The 23,270-nt window shown below is 39.1% G+C and overlaps 1 protein-coding gene across 1 annotated transcript in view; it reads right to left on the minus strand.

Moving 5' to 3' along the window:
• MYPN (myopalladin) overlaps positions 1-23,270 on the minus strand; it is a 102,504-nt gene that overhangs the window by 21,695 nt on the left and 57,539 nt on the right. The window contains exons 7-12 of the mRNA XM_036113868.2: positions 19,815-19,956; positions 17,390-17,413; positions 14,601-14,717; positions 13,854-14,226; positions 5,926-6,516; positions 5,411-5,549 (exon numbers count right to left, since the gene is read on the minus strand). Of these exons, the coding sequence (XP_035969761.2) occupies positions 5,411-5,549; positions 5,926-6,516; positions 13,854-14,226; positions 14,601-14,717; positions 17,390-17,413; positions 19,815-19,956 (1,386 nt within the window). The remainder of the gene's footprint in view (positions 1-5,410; positions 5,550-5,925; positions 6,517-13,853; positions 14,227-14,600; positions 14,718-17,389; positions 17,414-19,814; positions 19,957-23,270) is intronic.

Below are 23,270 nucleotides of genomic sequence, written 5' to 3' on the forward strand. Positions count from 1 at the left end.
TGAATGATATATATGAGGGCCATAAGTGCCTGCCCGAGAATATAAATACCACATTGTCTCCATGTATTCCAAACTGGATTTTACCAAGTTGGGGCCTGATTTTACAGAATTTATCAATGTTTGAATTGATTTGATCCAAGGAGCTACAGAAGCAAGATGATGAAAATATGCACATTTTGTTTTACTATAAATGTATGCATATTGGTTATACATTTATTACTTTATCAGTACGACAAATTGGGAGGTGATGGAAACAGAACACTCAATGAGTTATTTAAAAAATACTACTCATAACTAGGTACTGAGGATACAGTTGCAACCAGATCTTAACTGGAAGTTCTTATTGAGGCACTAAGATGGGCTAGATATCAGAAAACAAGTGAGTTGGCAGACAATTTCAAAGCAGGTGCTTACAGACAGGCTAGACCATTTAAACCCCTCACCTTCACCAGAGATACAAAGGAGTGAGGGGGGAGAAGCTCCAGTGAGAGGACTTTGGAGAGAGCTATTGTGTCTCTGCATCTCCTACCTCCCCCTCTACCCCAAGGGTACCTGCCTTCACTTCAAGCTCAGCGAGGGAGATTAAATGGACTCGATCGGAGACCTTGCTTTGTTTTCTGCAGTGGGTTAGTATCTGACTCCTGCCTAAAAAAGCTGGAGTGAGGAGTGAGGCAGCTTTTTGTCAGTGGGCAAGCTGAAGGCTACTTTGACCAGCCTTCATGCCTGCACTGTTTCAGGGCAGCGGACCCGTGATGGGTCCCGTCAGGCACACGTGGGCCACATACAACACTAAGCCACTGTGGGGTCAGCTTTCGTCTCTTCCATGGCTGGGAAAGGGAGTGAGGACAGTTAGTAAAGTGGGGGAGGAGGGAGCAAAAAAAGAGAGCAGCTGGCCACACTTCCCTTCCTGGCTTTAGGTTCACCATTTGTAGCAGTCCCTGCGCTGTGGGGTGTGGATAGGGGTGTTCGTGTGTGGGGTCTTATTTTTGAATAAGGAAATTTTGTACTACTGGATCAAGATTGTATTTTGCAACAAAGTTACCACAGAACCTTAAAGGTACTAAATGTGGCCAAAACTGTTTTGAGATTGCCTTATAGTTGAGATTGCCAGGAGCAGGAGAAGAAATAGTCCCACAGAATAAATTCAAAGGGATACTGGGAGAAAAAAAAAATTCTTTTTAGACATATTTGTTTAATGTACCATGTATACAATGTGTAAATTGCAAATGAGCAACAAAATAAGAATACTGTAGATCAAGGAATTTCCATGAAAGATTTCATAAATATTTTGGAAATCGGAAACAGGAACAAGGAAACCATGCAGTTGTGCGGCAGGGGTATGTGGCTTGTTGCTAAAGCACTGAATCTTCACTTCTGAGCTGTTACTGAAGATGTATACCATCCCCAAAGCAGAAACTGACGTCTTTTTGTAGTGTTTTGAAACTAAGAGTTGGTTATCCCAAGGATAACTACCCCGATTACACATCAGTCAAGATTTTCATTCCAAGTTATGACTGATGAGACTCAGATTTTGTAAAGAAATTTGCAAACAAAAGCAATAAGTTTACGTTAAATGTAGGTGCTTTCTGCACTGTTCTGTACAAAGGCTGTACTACACACAGATCCACTGTTGCTAGACACAGGCTTTGAATTTCCGGGACTGAATTTATGTTGCATTCTCCATTTCCCCTTGCCTTACCCCTTTGTGAGTAAAAGCAGCAGTTTCTGCATTAGCTGCTTGTAAGTGATAGCTGTGCTCAAAGGAGAGAATGTTTTTCTGTGTGAAGCTGACATTCAGTTAACACCAGAGTTTTGCTTAATTTCAGTGTTTTCATCTTTTTAATCTATTGATTGTAGTGGATTATTGTCATAAGGTAGTATCCTCAATTAGGCATAATCAGAATCTATATAGTCAAGTGAGGTATTTTCCATAGATAGGCCACAGATCCAAAATTTTCTATTTGGTCAAAAGCTTCATTATCTTATCTGAAACTAATGTAAATCCCATAGCCGTGTGCTAATTCAGGAAATATTATTCATGGAGGTTTTTTCCTACCTACTCTGTGCCAGACACAACAGGGTGCGGCAATGATTAAGACATCCACCGATCCCATCTCCCATGGAGACTGACTGGTGCATTCTGGTTGGGTCCACAGCCGATAACACAGGGACACTTCACTATCCCAAGGTCCTACTGTGCTCAAGGTAAGCAACCTAAGGTCAACGGCTGTGTGGAATTCTCATTAGAAAAGGAATGGATGGCAAGACTCACAAAATAGGATTTTCATAAAGAGTTCATAGAAGAGATGAAAGAGGTATGCTTTAGATAGAAGAAATGACTAAGCAGCTTAGAGAAGAAGATTAGAGGAACAAAAAGCATAGCAAGAATTAGGTGCATATTTTTTTTCTTTTGTCATACATAGCAGTATCTGGGAACCACAGACAGTTTTAAAGAAGCATTAATTTAAAAAAGTATGCTGGAGGTGGGGAGCAGAATAAAGAGATGGGAATGTTTCCAGAGAAATGAGGTCAAGGAGGAAAGCTGAAATAAGACACTGTGTGTGTGTGTGTGTGTGTTTAGAAATTAACAGTCACCAAATAGTTACTGGGTGTAGAAATCATGTTAAGTCATGTGTGAATTAAAATCATTGGTCATGAAACCTTCATTATTACATTTTGTGATCCTGGGTTGCTCTGACCTCTCAGATTCACCTTGCTATCCTAAACCATTTAAGTTTTATTGATGTTCACTGCAGATTCACTGGTGGTGAATTTCAAAATAAGAAATGATACAGCCTAAAATCTAGAAGCTGGGTACCTCTCTTGGTTTATCCCCAACTCAAAGAAACTTCACTGTCAGTTTAGAAAGCTAACCATTTTAATAAATATGAACATCTGAAAGGATGACACCTTTGTGTCACACAATGTTCTAAGAATCAACAAGCAAATGTTAATTGCTATTTAGAAAGGTTATATAAAATGAGGTAGCAAGTAAATGCTGAAATATTATAATAGGGAAATACAAAGTGGTAGATATGTCAAAGAAAACCCATTTTCCAAAACACTAATTTAGGAGTTTGAGTTCTGGGGAGGAAATTGCCTATAGTCAATATTCATTGTTCAAGGACCTCTGATTTATTTTCATGCTCAGCATAATGGGATAAGGCTAGCCCACACACATGTTCTAAGAGGTTGCTGTTCTTCATTGGCTAGGAATAAAACAGGGTCAGAGAGTTCAGCTTTTGGACCTAAAAGTTTTCAAAGCAAAATAAAACAACAACAAATCTTCAGAAGAAATCATTTGCTTCCCCCTCATATGGGCAGCCTAATATGGGAATGAGAAAACTGATCATTTTGATTCCTGTGTCTCCAAACTACAGATATAGATGACTAGCAATATGCAAGTGTTTCTTTATGATTGCTTTTCCACTTTCCCAAGCAAATTTTCTTCTTCTAATGTCACCAACAGGCCACAATACATTTTAGACAGTGCTTCACAACATCTTCACTATCATTTCCCAAGGCAACAATGACAAAGCAGTATTATAATGTGGTCATCATTTTATTCCTCAAAACTTAATCAGAATCAACATCTACCAACCTAATGCAAAGTTTCCATCTTAGTATCCTGAATTGCATTTATACAGCTTGGTTTTCTTATCCATGGCATAGAACTCCGTCTAGAACCAATTCTGTAACTAAACTACCATAGCAATTCTCAGAATAATGATTCTCAGAAGAACATTGATGCATGTCACAGATATTCAAATGGAGAGTATGGAGATGCTTTTTGAAACTGATCCTAGGCCCTGCTATTAGCCCTGGAGCTAATAATGAGCTCTATCAGGTTTATGACACTCAACTCATAGAAGTTCATGTTCACATATACTCACATTTCAGCTAATTAGGAGAAAAACCCCACTTTGCCAGAATTGGGCGGGGATTAGCATCGATCTACCTACAGAGTAACTATGAAAGTGACATCACACAGCTTGTGTGCTGACCTGGTATTTATTTTTACAGGGTTCTAATTGCTCCCTCTCTGAGTTGCTAAAGACATAGGCTGAACACAGCTCTGATTTCAGTGACACTTAGAAGGATTAACAACCACAAATGTGATGACAGTATTATAGGAAAGCAAATCTGCATCAGACAGAGCAATATTTATGGGGACTTAAAGGTAATTGTCATAAAACTGACAGAGACTTCACAGTTTCAGGGAATATGTGAAGTGTCCTGGAGACTAGGGCTCTAGTTCTAGTTCCGCCACTGACAGTTTGACAACTGTGCCCCCATTTCTCGGTTTCTAGAAGATGGAAGGGAGAAGAATAGTTGCCTCGGCATTTGCCTCCTAGAAATGTATGTAACTTGGTGAAATAATACGTGAAAAGTGTCCTCAATTATAACAAGCTTAAATGTTCTTCTTCAGTTCAACAATTTAAAGTCAATTTTAAGATTTTAAGCAGCAGATTTTCAAAAGAACCTACTTAGTAAAAATTGCCCAACATATCGCACAGTTGTCAAATACTGCATATCCATGACTCCACTGGAGGTAAAAGACAGAAACAAAGGAAAACAGCATATGGTCAGGGAAATCTGGAGCCTTGTTTCCAGGGATCACTTATGCTACAAATTCCACAATATTTGGCATGTAGTTTTGACTGAAATCTTATGTTATGTTTCAAAATAGACTTTTTATCAGTTCCCACCGTGGGAAATAAACCAAGAGTTAGGTTATTAAAATGTAAACTGACATTTACAAAATAACCACATTATGAAATGCAAAAACAAATGGCTCAAATAACAAAATACTCAGTTTATTTTTCTTTTATTTGATGCTCACCCATGGCTTTCCTTTTTCTCTTTCAGTGTGAACACTTACTAGTAAGTAAGGAGTTGTATGGGTTGAACCACAGGATATTGACTATTGATGGCTATTTCACATGATTCAAGCTAATGTAAAGATTGAGAGGAACTGGTGAACAGACCTCTAGCACATTAGATTGTAGGAGTCAGATAAAGGACAGCGTGGTGTCCCAGAGTTCCTTTAAGTCTAGATCTTCTCATATATTGCAGTATTTCAAAGATGCGATGGTGTTTGCCTATAGTGAGCTGAGGATTGCTGGAATTGCCAACATACTAGCTAGTCCCTCTCTTTCTCTAACATATTCCATTCTATGTAAATGCATATAAACAGTTAAATTGAATTAACTACTGGGGTAATCAAGAACTGTAGATCCATGTGGATGAGTTTCCTATATGACCCTCAGTTAATCTACAGTCTATCTTCTAAGACTGCAGGGTCAGGCTCACTGAGGTCTGGTGACCTGACCATCCAAGGACTAAATTAAGTGAAATGATATTTCTTATTATGAAATTCCAATAAACCATTTGAGTGCAACAATCTTACCTGCTGGTTTGATCTGACATCACTGAAATTCATTTTTTTCCCCAAGTCTAGAATCACCGCATTCTTAGTTTCACGAATGTAATCATCATTCATTGGTTGAGGAGACTTTGTGTTTTTCTTCATTAGTCCCTGGGATGGCCTGTAAAATAAATTCACACCTGACACACCCATGAGAAACCCTTGCCAGTGTCCGAAAGCCTAGAAATCAGAGTGGCTGAAATGGTGGTCAGACACCAGGAGTCATCGGGCACTTAGGGAGGACATCTTGTGTACCAAAGTTGAGCACTGCACAGAGAATCTGTGTTTGTAGGGGTGTTTTCAATATTTAAATTATTAAAAATTATTTAAAGTAATCATGCCCTTCGCCGTAAGGTGTTCAATATCCGTTTAGTGCCTAAGAGATAGGATTATCTAGGAATCCACTAAATGAGAGTCCTATTCCAGACCAAGCTATTCCATGCATATGTCCTTTCTTAAGTGACAACTTTTTCTTGAGAAATCTTAATGACACTTACATGGATGGTGCGCTTCTGGGCAGCCCCATGGCATTGGTGGGTGGGATGGCGGGGAGAGAAGGAAGAACGGAGCTGAGGAAAGCCACTGGGTTCTGAATCCGGCTGGTGGGAGAGACAGGAGCTGGGGAAACACAGCGGGGCTGAAACTGGTTTCCACTGGAGATGGCAAATGTGAGTGGCGATGGCGTTGGCTCTGCTGGAGCTGGAGGGGGTGGCTCGTTTTGGAAGGAAACTCCTCCTAGAGACTTGTTTTGCACGGAGGGGTGGGGAACTAAGAGGCTCTCTTTGCTCACTGTCCTCTGAATGGTTTGAGGAGTGCTGCTCAGGGTGAACACTGGAGAGCTGCAAGGGGACATGGTTGCTGCGGTTGTATTTGAGGAGGGGAAGAAATGCTTTGGCCGGGTCAAGCTGAACGTCTGTGATGAAGGGGCCTTCACCTGCTTGCTGGACATTGTCACCACCGGGGAAGCAATGGAGTTCAAAACACTCATGTTGAAAGGAAACTCCTTGGGAGAGGAAGGAGATGGGTTTTGCAACTGCTGTTGTTCCAGTAAGACTTGGTTGTGAAGCTGTTGCAGCTGACTGGAATCACTGCACACAAGAGTGGGGAGAGAGAAGGGAAATCTGTCACCATCGAGCTCACCCGGCAGAAAATGTATGACAGGCTGTTTACAATTCTATGCTGATTCAGAACACACAACCAGGGTTGCCAGAAATGAGCCAATCAATTCCTTGTGAGCTGTTTCTCCTTTCTAAATCTGATTTATTGTTGGGAAGAAGGGGGAAAAGCCACCACAATGCACAACTCCAAAAGGCATCGTTCACATGGTATTCTTTGTGTTGTGACCCTGAAACATGGCAGCACAATTTTAGAATGTTTATGAATTAGAAAAAAGAAATAGAAACCATGGTCCTCTGTTGGGAATGCCTCAAGTTCTGATAGGAGCCGGCTGTATCTCAGCTTTGGGCCAGAAGGCAGTGAGCTACAGACTGATGTAAGTAACTGAAGGCGTTGTAGTCTTCATTCTGTAAAGCAAACCTTAATAAAGCCCCTGGATGTGTCTTGGTATTTCTCATCCTCTCTCGACAACAACGCATTATAGATAAGGTGACCATATGTCTCAATACATCCTGGGCAGTCTTGGTTTATGCCTGTTTTCTTGGCATAATTATCAATACTACTCTTTTACTCTCAAAAATGTCATGGTTTGAATGGTAGATTATACGGCCATCACAATTAGAAACATTGCCTTAGACTTTTCTTGTTCCTAAGAGGACAAAGAAGATCAAGCTGGGAATACTTTCTTCTTTTGTACGAAGCTGAGTCACAGAAGCATTATATGATTTGCCCACAGTCTATTTAATTTATCTTAACAAAATGATTAATTATAATGGGGCGCCTGGGTGGCTCAGTCGTTAAGCGTTTGCCTTCGGCTCAGGTCATGGTCCCAGGGTCCTGGCATTGGGTTCCCTGCTCTGCGGGAAGCCTGCTTCTCCCTCTCCCACTCTCCCTGCTTATGTTCCCTCTCTCGCTGTGTCTCTCTCTGTCAAATAAATAAATAAAATCTTTTAAAAAATAATTAATTTTTTTAAAAAAGATTTATTTATTTGAGAGAGTAAGAGAGAGAGCAAGTGAGCACAGGGGAAGGGGCAGAGGGAGAAGGAGAGGGAGCGAGCTCAGAGTGAGCCGGATGCAGGGATCAATCCCATGATCCCAAGATCTCTACCTCTGCCAAAATCAAGAGTCAGACGCTCAACTGACTGAGCCACCCAGGTGCTCCTGGTTACTTATTTTTTAAGAAAGAAAATGGAAAATGAAAATCTCTAAAAATCTTATGTGCATAAAGTTGTCATTGCTGCTAAACTTTGTTGTTTAGAAGAATTTACTCTCACATGAGTAACTACAGGAAGATCCACAAGGAAGACTGTGGTGTTTCAAGCTACGAAGGTTTTATGTTCTTCGGAAACATAGGATGCTTCTGGAACATAGAAGGTGATCTGCTGAACATGAGATCTATTAAAAATGAAAGCTTCAGTATTTTCATAGCATTAGGAAAGTCAACACCAATGGTAATAAAGTTGAACCAGGAGGTTCTCCAAACCTTGATTTTTCTTAATTCTGGAAGTTTAAGGCCTTTCTCCTTCCTTTCATTAACACTTCTGATACATGATATATGGAAAAGTAACTTCACAAAACAGAGTCCCATCTGTTGTCAAATGGCTATATAATATGCAATCCTTCTTTGTTCATCGATGAAAATTCTTGTTTTGAGTTAAACTAAGAATTCAGAAGCATTAGCCACTTGGTACAGTAACTTTCTTAGAAGTGTTTAAGCTGAGAGAATAAAGTAATATAATTAAAGATTAATTAAACCTTTTAGTTTCATCATGGATGAAAGATTGAGCAATCAAGAGAAGCAGAAATATCTTTGTTAGATTATCCTTAGAAAAATATAAAATATATACAATTAAGACTGTTTCTGTTAGGGTTAACTTTCCCAACGGCATGAAAATACAAAAATCTTTAGATTTTAATGGATTTCTTAATTGTCAGGTTACATTCTGTGGTTGCTATAGCCTGAAAACAATGCTATACAATTTTCAGGACATCTCTGTACAGAGTAGTCTACACAAATTTTAGTCCTATGATTTTGCAGAAATATTTTCTTGTGGCTATGGAAATAAAAAAAGTAGTATATGACAAGTAAGTAATCTTAGAAAGATAAGGATGATAAAAAGGGGCAGGAAGTCATTTGGTATTGATTGATTCTTATTTTCCTTTAGTTCCCATTGAATAAAAACCTAAGAACTAGCTTTTTACTTTAAGACTTCCAATGGCATGTTAGCCCTTAGCATTCAATGCAGTATATTGGATTAGAGAGGGTTACAAACCGTAAACATAATGATATGTGAGATACAGTGTCAAATTGTCTTGATTATCCAAGTTTCTGTAAGAATTCATTTGAGAATAATGTCTCTTTTTGTTTGAACAAGGTTGGTTTTTTGTTTGTTTGTTTCTCATTTTATCAGTCTTGTTTCAGAAGGGATTTAAAACAGCAGTTTGGATTCGCTTATTCATTACATCAGGTGCCAATTCCATTATTCGACAAACTTTTATTGAATCTTCTGTGTTTACTTTGCTAGGCACTCTAGGATATATATATATATATATATATATATATATATATATATATATATATATATCTGAGATAGTACAAGCTATTCAGGGCTCAAAAATCTTACTATACATACATACATACATACATACATACAACATAAATAACCACCGGTTATTTAAGAGAGCATGTGGAACTTACTTACTGCTTTAATAATGAAGTTACAAAGGGCAATGAAAGAATAAAGGAAGAGAAAATTAATTACAAAGGCTACTAGTTCTAAAATCCCCAGTAACATCTCTAATTCAAAGTAACAGCCTGTCATAAATTGCTATAAGCTCAGCTGCTCTTTTCTTGTTGCCATGAGGATTTCTCAAATCAGGTTTATACTCAAGCTTTCTTTTATCAGCTTTCAAGCTGACATCAAGCTTTCTTTTACCCAGGCAGATTTATCAGCTCTCTTGGGTTATCTGAATATATCTTCTCCTTTGCCACAACACATAATTTAAGCATGATGCTCAAGAATATGGTTAGTGCAGACAGACAGACTTAGGTCCTAATCCTGGCTCTGCCATTCATTGTTTGTGTGGCTTTGGGTAGTTTCTAGACTTTTTCTGACCCTGATTGCCTCATAAATAAAATAGGAATAAGTAATATCTCAACATTGTTGTGAGAATTGATCAAATCACCTAAAACATGTAAGTCATCAATAAATGGTGGCTATTTTATCTTTAGTTTTTGAACTACAAATATCAATTTCAAGATTTGTAAGAATGAAAATTAAGAGTTTCAGAATAATAAGGATGTTTCTTGTGGTTTCTGGAATTTCTTAGGGGTTTTGAACTGTTGAGATAAAAGGCTTAGTGACAAAAACAACAAAACAAACTGGGGATGGTGTATCAAGTACTTTTGAAAGCAGTTTTGGCAACAAGAATTTGGGGCAGTGTGTGCTGGAGCCAGCTCTCGATTGTTCTGGAGAGCAGATTGTGCACATCTCATTCCAATTCCCAGTCCAATGACCTTTCTTTAGTAACTTGAAATAGAACACGGTGGGAGAAAATTGGCAAATGCTACAAATCAGGGCTTCCCCGTCTCTACCCGTTAAAACATCTGCCAGCACATCACTGATTAGGATAACTAATTCTAAATACGTCTCTGCAATTGGCTTCTAGCTGTGGTTTTAGCAGGGGCTACCATGCTGGCTGCACGTTAGAATCACCCACAGAGCATAAAAGACAAACAAACCTCAGTGATTTAGGCACCATTGTCCATAGAGTCAAGTGGCCTGGGAAAAGATCCAGGCTTAGTTATTATTTTCTTTTAAAAAGTAGGGCAGTGGTTCTTAAACTTTAGTGAGCCTCAGAAGTCTCTGGAGGGCTTGTTGAAACACATATTTTGCCCTCCCCGCCTCCACCCCCAGCTTCGGATTCAAGTCTGGAGTGGGGCCTGAGAATCTGCATTTCTGTCAAGCTCCCAGGTGATGCCAGTGCTGTGAATAGCAAGGCTCTAGGTGGTTTTCGCATGCATCTGGGACTGAGAACCTCTGCTCTAAAGAAACACTTGTCCCCAAAACAGGCTTTCCCAGTACATGCTGATTTTTGTCTGACGTTTTCCCCACTTTAAATGTTAATTATTGTGTTCTCCTGGGTGTGCAGGGGTGTGTGTATGGGGTGGGGTGGAATGATAAAAAGTGTTGTAACCCAGACTTTCCAACTTTAGACCAGTAGTTTCCAAACTGGCTGAATGTTAAAATAATCTGTGGAGGGATTCTGATTCAATTGCGATGGAAGGCATAAATATTTCTTAAAAGCTCTACATTTTATTAAAGAGTGTAGCCAGGATGAAGAATCACTGCTCTAGACAATCTTGAAATTCAGGTTGAAAATCTCAAAGTCTGAATTATCTAGGCTTTGATGACACAATGTTTAAAAAGGACAGTTTCTCTTTCTGTTGCAGTTTTAAGATCTGTAAGAGTTATGTCTATTTTCCGTATGAGTGGCAAATTGAAGGAACGAGCAGAAAAGTGTATCCTCAAGAAGATTATTCAGAGAGTCGATATATTTTAATGCGAAACCTAAAAGGTTAAAACCAATGAGGTCAAAACCAGAAAGAAAAGGCTGCAGACATATGGGTGCACAAAGGACTGGTGTGTGTGTGTGTGCGTGCACACGTAGGTATATGTTCATACCTCTACTAATACAAACCTATAGACACGCAAGAGAAGCCTTAAGGAAGGCAAAAAAGATTAAAGAATTATATAGTGCTGAGGACTGGATTTGTAGAGGGTGTCATTACATAATTTAATAGCAGGAATTATTATTATTATTATTTTAAAGATTTTATTTATTTATTTGAGAGAGAGAGAATGAGAGAGAGAGCACATGAGAGGGGGGAGGGTCAGAGGGAGAAGCAGACTCCCTGCCGAGCAGGGAGCCTGATGCGGGACTCGATCCAGGGACTCCAGGATCATGACCTGAGCCGAAGGCAGTCGCCCAACCAACTGAGCCACCCAGGCGCCCAATAGCAGGAATTATTATATCCATTGAAAGTCTGATGTGGCAGATGCTGCTGGCTGACTACTTACTTCTTCCCTTTGTAAAAGAATTTGATTTTATTCATGGAGGCAACATATACAGCCAAAGACTACACTTCCTAGTCTCCTTTGCAGCTACTAAACTGTGTGACTAAGTTCTGGCTGATGAGATACAAGCACAAGATTTTGGGGAAGACCTAAGAAGGCTCCTTAAAAGGAGTCTGACATCAGGCCTTCCACCCATTTGCCCGTCTTGCAGCTTGAAATCAGACGTGATGACCAGACCCCCATCAGCCATCCCGGACCATGAGGGGAGACCTGGAGAAGAAGCAAGTGCTGAAGGTGGCAGAGCAGAAAGACAGGAGACTGGGGTGTCAATGACTATGGAGCCAGTCTAATGGCCCCAGACTGCCCAACTAATTCCATTATTTAAGAGAAAAACCCTCATGTGTTTAACCCACATTTATTTGGGCTTTCTGCAACATGAAGCTAAATGGAATCCTAACTGACGTACCTGATCGCCCCTGAAGAGTCCCTGGGTAGGAGGAGGCTCTGTAAGAAGGCAGTTCCTAAGGAAATTGTTTTGGATTACCTGTTCCCAAAACTCCCTTTTCTGAGAAATCCCCCCACCCCCCACCCCACTGCCCTTCACAGTGTTGATTTGATCCATTTGACTCTTCTTTCCTCCAAACATAAATCCTCTGCACCTGACCAGGCTGGACCAGCTGGGATTTGGAATTGAGTTGCTATGAATGATTTAATTAACAGTGGAACTTGGACACAAATTGTAGAATGGGACATGCCATGATGGGCCTGGTGTGAGGTGATGAGTCTTCAGAGAGGGAAGAGTGGAGAGGATATGCAAAGAAGAAACAAGGAGGTGCTCCAAACAGAGAGCGAGTGGTGGACAGAGGCTTGGGTTATCCTTCTCTAGGCAGGACCGGGCTGCCTTTGGGTTCCCATTCCTGCCTATTTCCCTACAGTAACCTCTTCCCTCTTTTTACTTTAGCGGATTCCTATTTCCTGTGACCAGCAGAACTTTCAGGGGACGGAGACATTTTTGGACGTGGTTTTCCAAGAGGCATGTTTTGTACATTTAATTTTATGCCCAGGATTTTGCCTTATGTGGTAGTGAGAAGAATATAAAACTAAATGACATGCCCTCCTTCCAATGAACATCTTGCGTTCTGCACTGAGAAACACATGATGGGATCACTGTTACTACAGATTTTATTTTATTTTTTTTAAAGATTTTATTTATTTATTTGACAGGGAGAGACATAACGAGAGAGGAAACACAAGCAGGGGGAGTGGGAGAGAGAGAAGCAGGCTTCCTGCGGAGCAGGGAGCCTGATGCGGGGCTCGATCCCAGGACGCTGGGATCATGACCTGAGCCGAAGGCAGACGCTTAACGACTGAGCCACCCAGGTGCCCCCTGTTACTACAGATTTTAATGTTGACCTTTAAAAGTTTATGTAATTATAAATGTAATTTTTATAATTTTGACATGTGGATCAAACAGAACATAGTAGTAGTATTATGTTCTGTGTTTGCTTTGTTATGGATGAACATTAAACATTGCAACATGGCTCCGATGGAGGCTCTCTGGGGGGTTAGGGTGACACCACATCAGGCCCCAAGATGAGTCTGAAAATTATGACTCCTCATTCTTTCATCTCCATTATATTATATGAAACCTACTGTGGTTACTATAGCATATCTAGCCATAGCAAAGAACAGTCAAAAAAGTACTAAATATCTCTTCCACAAAGACTACAAAAGCTTTAGTTGAAGCAGAAATGGGAAACATATGGATGAAATTATAGACTATAAGGATTATTAGATGCAAGAAAAGGCTTTATAAGAAGAGTGTAGAAGTGCTTCAGCTGGAGCCTCTAATGTTAGACAAACATCTTTATCAGCTAGTTTAGGGGTAACATTAGGTGTAACATTTTTCAGAGGTAGAATATTTAACAGTAAGGATAGTAGTGATAGTACACTAATGTTGATGTAAGGATTTATGGTTTGCAAAGCATTTAAATTGTATCTTCCCATTCTGTAATTTCCTTTTCAGCCCCATTTTTTTTTTTTTTTTTTTAAGTAGGCTCCACACCCAGCATGGAGCCCATTGCAGGGCTTGAACTCATGACTCTGAGATCAAGACCTGGACGCTTAACCAACTGAGCCACGCAGTTGTCCCATTCAGCCCCATTATTTTTAAGGGCAGATTCAGAGAAGCTCACAGGCATCCTTGGTCATCCATTTTAATTTTTACTTACAGTTTGGGTTTGGCCAGAACTGGAGGGGGTTCTTTGATGGGTGAAGAAGGCTCAGGGATTCTTGCTGCCTGTCCGTTGAATCTCTCCGGGAAAGAATCAGGCCTGGTCTGGTTGGTGGTCACCACGCCACCCTCAGAAGATGCTTCACTTCCTTTGTCATCTTCAGGCAGGTTGAAGTGCACACGGAGCCCAATCCTTGAGCTGGACCGGGGCTCATTGTGGTTCACCAGAACTCCTTCGAGTTTGGGTTTAGGGGGATGTTCCACAGAAGGGGGCTCTGGGTTGGGTGAGGATGGTTGTTGCTCAATAACAGCCAGGTTGGTGGTGGAATTGGCTGAGTGAAGAGACCCATTATTTCTGAGGTCTTCATTTCCTGAAAGGACAATAACAGGACCTGAGCTGTCAGCCTTACTCAATAAAACAGAGGTAGGATTGTAACTGTGAGCTGGGGCGTGTATCCAAACCAGATGAGCATGTTAATGGGAGAATGCCTGTCAAAAACAGTGACCACAATCTGGGGCATTAAAGAATGGTGAAGATATAGGGAAAAAAACTAAACTAAAAATCTAAGTACCATTTTGGAAAGAATATTAGAAGTTTATAAAAGACCAAAGAGATGTTTTCTTAGGGAATATCAGAGATAACAGCAGGATAATGGGTGGTGGTGGTGGTGATAAATGCTAAAAGAAATTGAAAATCAGATATTGTTCCATAGTCTAGACTGTTCGGCCTTCCAGGCGCCATTACCTCTCACATCGAGCTGTGCAATGCTCGACACTGTGCCGTATTTGTTGCTTGCAGTACACGTGAAGCATCCAGAGTCTTCTGCAAACACCTCAGCAATGACCAAAGTACAAATCTCCTCTAAACACCAATAAAACAGAACAGTTGCTGACTTAATTGTGGAAATGGAATTATAAAATTTACTGATATCAGATGATGATTCTACAAAAGTCAATATAAGAAGTTGATTCTATTAATTGTTTGAAAATAATCAGTTCAAACAATTATTTGATTGGATTGACTGATGAGCAGTCTCAATGAATCAAAGGATGTAGAACAAAAAACTCCACATAGACTACTGGCAAGAGGATCTTATGATAATATAATATCTTAATATATTGTGAATTCCCAGATTATTTTCTGTTTTTATGTCATCACTCCAGATGACAAAAATAGAACTGAGAAACAGTAAACTTACAAATCACAAAAACAAGTTAGGAGTTAACGCAAAAGGAGATTTGTGTGAAATAAAAGGATTAATAAAACATTTTAAAATCTAGGTCTCTTATTATGTCTGTGGGGAACTTTTGCACTGAGGTAATTTTAAATGAGGGCCACAATTTAAAACTGGGCAAGAAATATTTTGATGAGCTAGTAGTAATTAGCTGATAGAGTAATTTGAAATTCCAGGTAAAAGAAGAGTGAAATGCATCTTTTCCTTTGCAATGTTATGGTAATTCTTATGGATTACTTCAATACACAGCATGAACCCCCTTTGAATAACTACAAAAGCGATTCCCAGATTGAACCACGTGATTATAGCTTAAAATTATTATAGTTAGATATTCCTTGACGTGAAGAGAAGTATAGGGCAGTAGCATAAACTGTCAGTTATCACTCAGTGGACCTGACGCTAAAAACAAGATTAACAAAAACATAGTTGTATTAGGAGGGACTTGGCATCTCACTGTTTCATGATAACTGAATTGAATTAGCTGGCCAGCCTCTAGAAAACTGGACAGGAGGCCACGGCAGACGATATTGAGTACCTGCTCCATAGCTCTTCATCCTCCTTCCTCCTTCCTAATAGAATTCCGGCTTTGTCCACCCTCCTTGGAGCAGTCATGTGCTTCAAGGCAATTTGGCCTCTCCCAGTCTCAGGTGGCAAACCATGACTGGTCACGCTAAGCTCTATTCTTGCTAAGTCATGGCATGCACTACACAATTCCAATCAATGAAATAGGAAGGAAAGTCTTTTTTTTTTTTGGAAGGAAGGAAGGAAAGTCTTTTGGGGAGTTCATGAGAAAGATTTCCTTGCTCTTTGAAGAGAACAAAAGAGAGTTGTGTTCCCTAATTTTGCCTCTGCAGTGTTGTCTGCATGCAATACTCAGAACTATGGCAGCTGTCTTGGGTAGATAAGTAAAACAAGCCTAAGCCTGAAGACAGTGAAATGGGAAATGGGAAAAAGGCTTGGCCCCCGATGATCTTGGAGATGCGAAATCACCCAATCTCAAGACATTTCTCAGGACATCTTGTTATGTGAGAAAATACATTTTTCTTAATGCTTAAGCCACCTTTAGTTAGGTCTTCTTGCTGCCAAGAATCCTAAATGATGGAGAGGCAAAGTTTGGTTTTGGTGCCTCTCTGTACTTTTTCTGAGCACTTGGACTATGTTTCCTTCTCTCTCTCTATTCCTCTTCCCAAACATTTCTACTCTCAGCCTTCAACAACCACTTTCAGAAAATGATCTGATTAATTTATTCACACTACACTGTACCTGCCTGATAAAATAAAGTATTCTGCCTCCAAAGGGTATTTGCGTGTACTAGATGGAGGAAGAACTCTCTGGCTATGAAATTTTAGATCTCAGAGCTGGGAAAGGTAGCACTTGTTTCGGGAAGGGACCCCTTTTGGGTGACTCAGATGATTTTGTGTATGAAATTGCCTGGTGGAAAAGTCTGCTCTGGACAAAAGTGTCAAAACCTGAAAGATTTTCAAGGGGAAAAATACCACTCCATTACAAGCAATGCAAGAGTAGGGCTGTTCTGTTCTTTACTTATGTATCCCCAAGGCCCTAGGGTAGGGCTGTGCCATATGGATGTTCCATGTCTACTTCTGGAATGCCTTTCCATTCAGTTTTCAGAAGAGAGAATTATAATAATGAAATCCCAAACCATCATTCTTACCCAGGGGTACAAATACAATCTAATTTTCCAGGGTGATCACAGAGAAGACTTTTCAGATGTTTACACTGTGGTTTGTGAGTAACTTGCATTTTCTAGAGGTAAAAGCTTCACCTATCATCACTCCCATGTCATCTTGGTATCTTCCCATCCAAATCTAACAACACCATGGATGTTTTATTGATTCTGCAAATTTCAAAATCTGATGGATAAGTTTTGAGACACATAAGCTGTGGAATTGGAATTGATCTAGCATCATGAAAATTGCTCTGCCCAGTTTTGGGAGGTCATGTGTAGGGGCCAAAAAACAGAGGGAAAATATTCCTAAGAAACATCCCTTAAAAACCAGGAACTAACTGCATTCATGTTCAGTATCGGATATAAATTCCAAATTTGCATGTGCTCCCCTCCTTTCCTTCTCTTACAGTAATAGCTAGAGAGGGTTGGAATCCTGTTTCTAAAACCATATTTTTCATATTTTTCTTGACACCAGTGTAACAGCAATATGTTTTATTATTTATATAAGATATATAAATTCACTGATTTATGTATATATATTTTATATGTATGTAAAATCACTAATGCTAACATGCTAACACACTAACAAATTAAAGTTAAAATGATCCTTACCTGGTTCTGCCATGGATCGAGGTTCTAAAAGAAAAAAAAAAAAGAAAAGATTCTAAGCATTTCTTTTACCGAGAGGCCATATTTTCATCAGAAGCTTCCTATAGAATTTCAGTCTCTTGTATACTCATGCGTGATTTGATAAGGTTAATCTGTAAGTGTGGAAGTAAAGCACCAATGACCTTGACAGGGACAAGACAGTTGTCACAGAAGGGCAGCAAGAGAGCTGCTAAGCAGATGTTGCCATATCTCAGGACACACCTGGATTCCACTTGGGACACATAAAGCCTTAGGTGAGGAAAAGTGACTGAGTTAGGGATTCAGGAACAACTTGCTTTAACTGGTACCCCTTCAGCTGTACCTGAAACAAGGTTTGTGAAGACTGAGAGCTCATTCTTGGCTAGGCTTCTCACATCCTAATAAAACATAGACTATACCTCCTGCTCTATGGTTTCCAGATCTGATTAATTTATTCACACTACATTGTACCTGCCTGATAAAATAAAGCATTCTGTCTCCAAAGGATATTTGCATATACAAGATGGAGGAAGAACTCTCTGACTATCAAGTGTTTTCATAGCCAGAGAGCCTCAGGATAGATAACAAGAGAGCAGGTTCTTTATCTTAAAATTCTTTGACATTCCTGAAAGTGCCTGCATGGTACTGAAAACAGAATACAGGTGTTCAATTGCAGGCATTCAGTAAGAGTGTGGAACTTAGTTACAACCTTCCACACTGATAGAACTATTAAAGTTTTTCTTCTCAAGTTTAAATGGTATTCAGATTATATTATTGTTGCTGCTACTGTTAAAACGTGATAGCTCAGTCGTTAAGCGTCTGCCTTCGGCTCAGGTCATGATCCCAGGGTCCTGGGATCGAGCCCGCAGTGGACTCCCTGCTCCGTGGGAAGCCTGCTTCTCCCGCTCCCACTCCCCCTGCTTGTGTTCCCTCTCTCGCTGTCTCTCTCTCTCTGTCAAAATAAATAAAATAATAAAAAAACTTAAAAAAAACAAAACAAAACCTGATAGCAGTTTGACTCATATATCAGTGATAAGCAGAGACAAATTAACAAAAAAGGAAATAAATTATAATGTATTTTATGACTAAAATGGGTCAAGGTGAAAGCAGTATATGATAAGAAAAAGGAGAATTGACCACTTGCATATATAAATAATTCTTACAGTAAAAAAGAACAAAACTTCAGTATGAAAATGAGCAAAGGATATGAACAGGTAATTTTAAAAATAAAGAAATACAAAGACCCAATAAACATGAAAGAAGTTCCACCCCACATTTACTTAGTGAAGTACAGATTAAAACTAGTGTTCTCATTTTGGACCTATAAAATTAGTGAAAATTTAAAAAATGTTTAATACCCGTTATTAGTGAAGGTATGAGACAAATGGCATTCCCATATATTGTTGGTTGTAGTAGAATATAGCTAGGACAACACGTGTCCCAGTTCATTTGGGATAGACCTGTTTTATTCCTGGGATCTCTGTGTAATTATTAATAGCAGTCTCTTTCACTCCCAAAGTGTCTCAGATTGGATGATCAATTATGTGATTATCCTCAATTTAGTTCAATCTTTTGGGTTAGGCATGTTGGCAATATATATTGAAAGCCTGAAAATGGGTGAATTTATAATAGCAATTTCCATACTCTTTATTCTTTTTTTTTTTTTAAGATTTTATTTTTAAGTAATCTCTACACTCAATGTGGGACTTCAAACCACAACCCCAAGTTCAAGAGTCATACTCTACTGACTGAGCCAGCCAGGCAGTCCTAATACTCTTTATTCTATAGATATTCACAAATGATTTTGCTTTTATATGCATTGAAGCAGTTTACAAAAGTAAGAATTTGTGAACAATCTAAATGTTCGACAACAGGAGATTAAATAAATATAAAATTGATTGTATTGATTTGTTTTTAAAGTATATTCATTAACAGGAAAAGATGTTCATGATATGTTGAGTGAAAAAATCAATTTACAAAAAAGCATATGATTTATTTTATTTTTATTTATTTATTTATTTTTAAGATTTTATTTATTTGACAGAGACACAGCGAGAGAGGGAACACAAGCAGGGAGAGTGGGAGAGGGAGAAGCAGGCTTCCCACTAAGCAGGGAGCCCGATGCGGGACTCGATCCCAGGACCCTGGGATCACGACCCGAGCCGAAGGCAGACACTTAATGACTGAACCACCCAGGCGCCCCTATTTTTATTTTTGAAAAACATATGCATGGAGAAATTTTTGGAGAATAGACAACACAATATTACTAGGATTTATTTTGGAGGATTATGATTACAAGTAATTTTTCTTTTATTTTTTAAATTAGTTGTTAAAAAGTTATAGAAATAAATGAATACCATACATTTATAAAAATTAATTATCAGAAAAATACTTTAAAGTATCAACTTACTTTTCTGTAAAATTCTAAAATCTGGAGAATCTTCTATCAAGGTCCCTTCTCTATACCACTCAACTTTAGGAGATGGAGCTCCTTTTACTCTGCATTCAAAGACAACCAGCTGACCTTCAGAGGCTGATAAATTTTGTAACATCTGTAATGAGAAGAATATTGTTAGAGCCAAAAAGTATACATTTTTGGAATCTAGTTACAGTGCTGAATTTTAGAAAAAGATACTATTGCCTTCATATTTGGATTTTCTCCAAATCTTCTAGATCTCCAGCAGTTTCAGTTCTGTGGATATTCATTGAGTCTGTTTTTGGAGATAGAATCATCTGAGCCCATATAAAGCTTTTCCCTCACTATCCTCTTCCTTTTCCTCTCTGTTGCAGTGCCAGACAACTTTATTAAATACTAGGTGACACATTTGGAGGGTTTGGAAAAATGCTGACTTTTGGTAAAGTACTTCTGTTCTTAAATGCCCAAGTGGAGTTTGGTTTCCAGAAATAATAACAATTTAAGAAATCTGCAGGAGTATCTATTAGGTGTAGTCAACATGGGAGTAATGTATTTTTTCACACAAGAATGTCACTATTCATGAGGTGGAACATCTCTGTGGCTCAAGTAACTGACTCCATTTTCCTGGCTTTGTCTTGTTTACATACTGTAGTCCTGGAAATTGACTTTTGTTTTGTTTTCTTGTTTTCCTTATGTGTTCTTTATAGTATAATTTCAATGATCTGGTGAGGGATATAAACAATGACAATCTCTATAAAAATCATAGTCACAAATGGAGTCTGATATCATGGTAAAATATGTTGTAATTTTGTGAAGGCATCATTAAATGCTCTTCCACACATCCATGATAAAAGGTTTACAAAACCACTTTGTTTTTTTTGTTTGTTTGTTAAAAGTAGGCTCCACGCCCAGCGCAGAGCCCAACGTGGGGCTTGAACTCACGATCCTGAGATCAAGATCTGAGATGAGATCAAGAGTCAGAAGTTTAACCAACTGAGCCACCCAGATGCCCCTACAAAACCACTTTGAACTGTATCATATAATATATTCTATAATAGATTCTACTAGAGAATGGCACTCACAGTCTCCATTCACAGCCAGTCTTTCACTCATGATTTGTGAGCTTAAAGTCACACATTCTTTTGTGTAGTTGGTACTTCATTTGATTTGAGAGACAGAGGGAGGGAAAGAGAGAGAGAAAGAGTACAAGTAGGGGGAGGAGAGAGGGGCAAGAGAGGGAGAGAGAGAATTTCTCAAGCAGACTCCAAACTGAGCATGGAGCCTGAGACAGGGCTTGAAACCAGGACCCTGAGATCATGACCTGAGCCTAAACCAAGAGTCCAATGCAACCGACTGAGCCACCTGGGTGCCCCTGGTACTTCATTTGATTATGAAATTCTTCTTTGGCATGTGTGTGGGCATATTATTTTTTTTTCATATTATTGTTTTTAATGTTGGACGAAACATTATAAACATGGAAAGATTATGATTAACTTCCTCCACAAGCTCTATTAGTAACTAATGCTGCAAGGCTTTCTATTATTACTATTTGGGGATCTGCATTAAGGAAATATTGGCTCCTGCATCAGAGAAAGGAAAAGCCGGTATTTAGTTAATTTTTTGCTTTTGTCATTCACTCTTATAAATATCCTGTGATTATTTATACCTATTTTATGAACAATTTATCATAATTTGTGCATGGCATGGCCCCATCATATTTACGACATTTGTCTAAGGAATATAGGGGTGGGGATAACCACACAGCTTGAGCTATACATAGTAGATGACTTTTACCTCAGAGGTATGTAAGTTGATATTGGAAAGCCAGGGGGCACTGTAATTCAACATTAGTGTTTTGTTTTTTTTCCACTCCCAAATTTGTTTGCTGAGGTAATTCAAGATGAGATTTGTACAGAGGGGTCTCTGAATTAATAAGGAACTATTTGATAAACAACAACAATAACAAAAAAATACCCCAAAACACCTTCTTATTCTTTATCTACCCCAAACTACAACTTCTAGTGACAAGAAAGGAATGTTCTTAGTAAGCAGGGAACATCAAGGAGTCTCGGGTGCTCCTGGCAAGTTGGTGGATATGTCCTCCACCCTGACATCTGATCAAATTCTGTGTAACACGGCAGCTTTGAGGCCTAGTGAAAATTTTAATGGCAGTCAGACATCTCCCTGGGATTCATACAAGATAGAGTTTCATTCCTTGAGGCAAACAAATTAGAAAAACAGACCAAGAAAAAAAAAAGTGGTGGCAGAAGGGATTGAATAAATTAAATATGGCATCCTTTTTAAGGGGATGTGAGAAGAATGAGGTCAATCTATATGTTCTGACACGGCTTGCAGTTCAGACACATGAGCCAATTCTCAATCTGTAGAGGTTAGACCAAAGCCCTGCTTGCCAAAGGATATCCTTGAGAGAATATGTTGCTCAGAGTTGAGACCAACTTTAATTGGTTGTAATTATTCACTTGACATTGAAGGTCAAGACCTGCGTTCTATTTGAGAATCTAGCCAAGGTACGTCAGATACTACAGTGTATGTAATATGCCTGCTAAATGTCTGTGATATGAGATGCAACCTCATTCCAGTTGACACATCATCAATACTCAGTAAGAGAGGTGCCGAGAGTCATCTTACAAGCCACTCAAAAGAAGTTGTTGAAAGTCATAGTTGGAAGGACGATGATAGTTGTTATTGCTGAAAAGTGCTTTTCTACAAAAGTCTCATGAGAAGGAATTGACTCACACCAGGGTCCAAACCAATCACACCATTTGAACATAGTGCCGATGGTGCCATATTCAACAGAGGAGTAGGTCTTAGGCTGTTATTAATGACACAGTGTCTACGGACCTGATCATAATCATCTTGACTTCACTGAAAATGAATAAGATAAATGAAATATTCCCCAACTAACAAAGATTTAATTAGTCTTAACTAGGAATTATGGATTTGGACTAAAGTTACTAAGCTGAGGGTCTACAACCTCCTGAGGTAAAGAGTATCCAAAGAACAAATCTGTCTTGTGTGTCATCACCATACTGATAATCTTGGAAGACATTCTTTGAAGGGTGACTTGACAGCATAGAGCCTCGAGAAGCATTTCTTCCATAGCCATTTGATATGGGATTTTTTTTCTCTATTCCTCCTGAAGATACTCTGAAGCCACAAAGCAATGAAAACAATAATTCTTTATTTAGCTGAAAGGGAACTTATTCACCACAGAATAAATATTACTATGTGCCTGCCTTATGTCAAGCACTGTGCCAGGGGCTTTAAATGTGAGTTGAAAGGACATAGTTTGTGCTCAGATTTATACCCACAAATATAATACAGGGATAACCTTGAGAAAGGACAGCTCCCTTATTGGTTAAAAGATGTCAGCTTTGGGCGCCTGGGTGGCTCAGTTGGTTAAGCGACTGCCTTCGGCTCAGGTCATGA

The sequence above is a fragment of the Halichoerus grypus genome, chromosome 7, assembly GCF_964656455.1.
Source record: "Halichoerus grypus chromosome 7, mHalGry1.hap1.1, whole genome shotgun sequence".
In the NCBI taxonomy this organism is placed as follows: Eukaryota; Metazoa; Chordata; class Mammalia; order Carnivora; family Phocidae; genus Halichoerus; species Halichoerus grypus.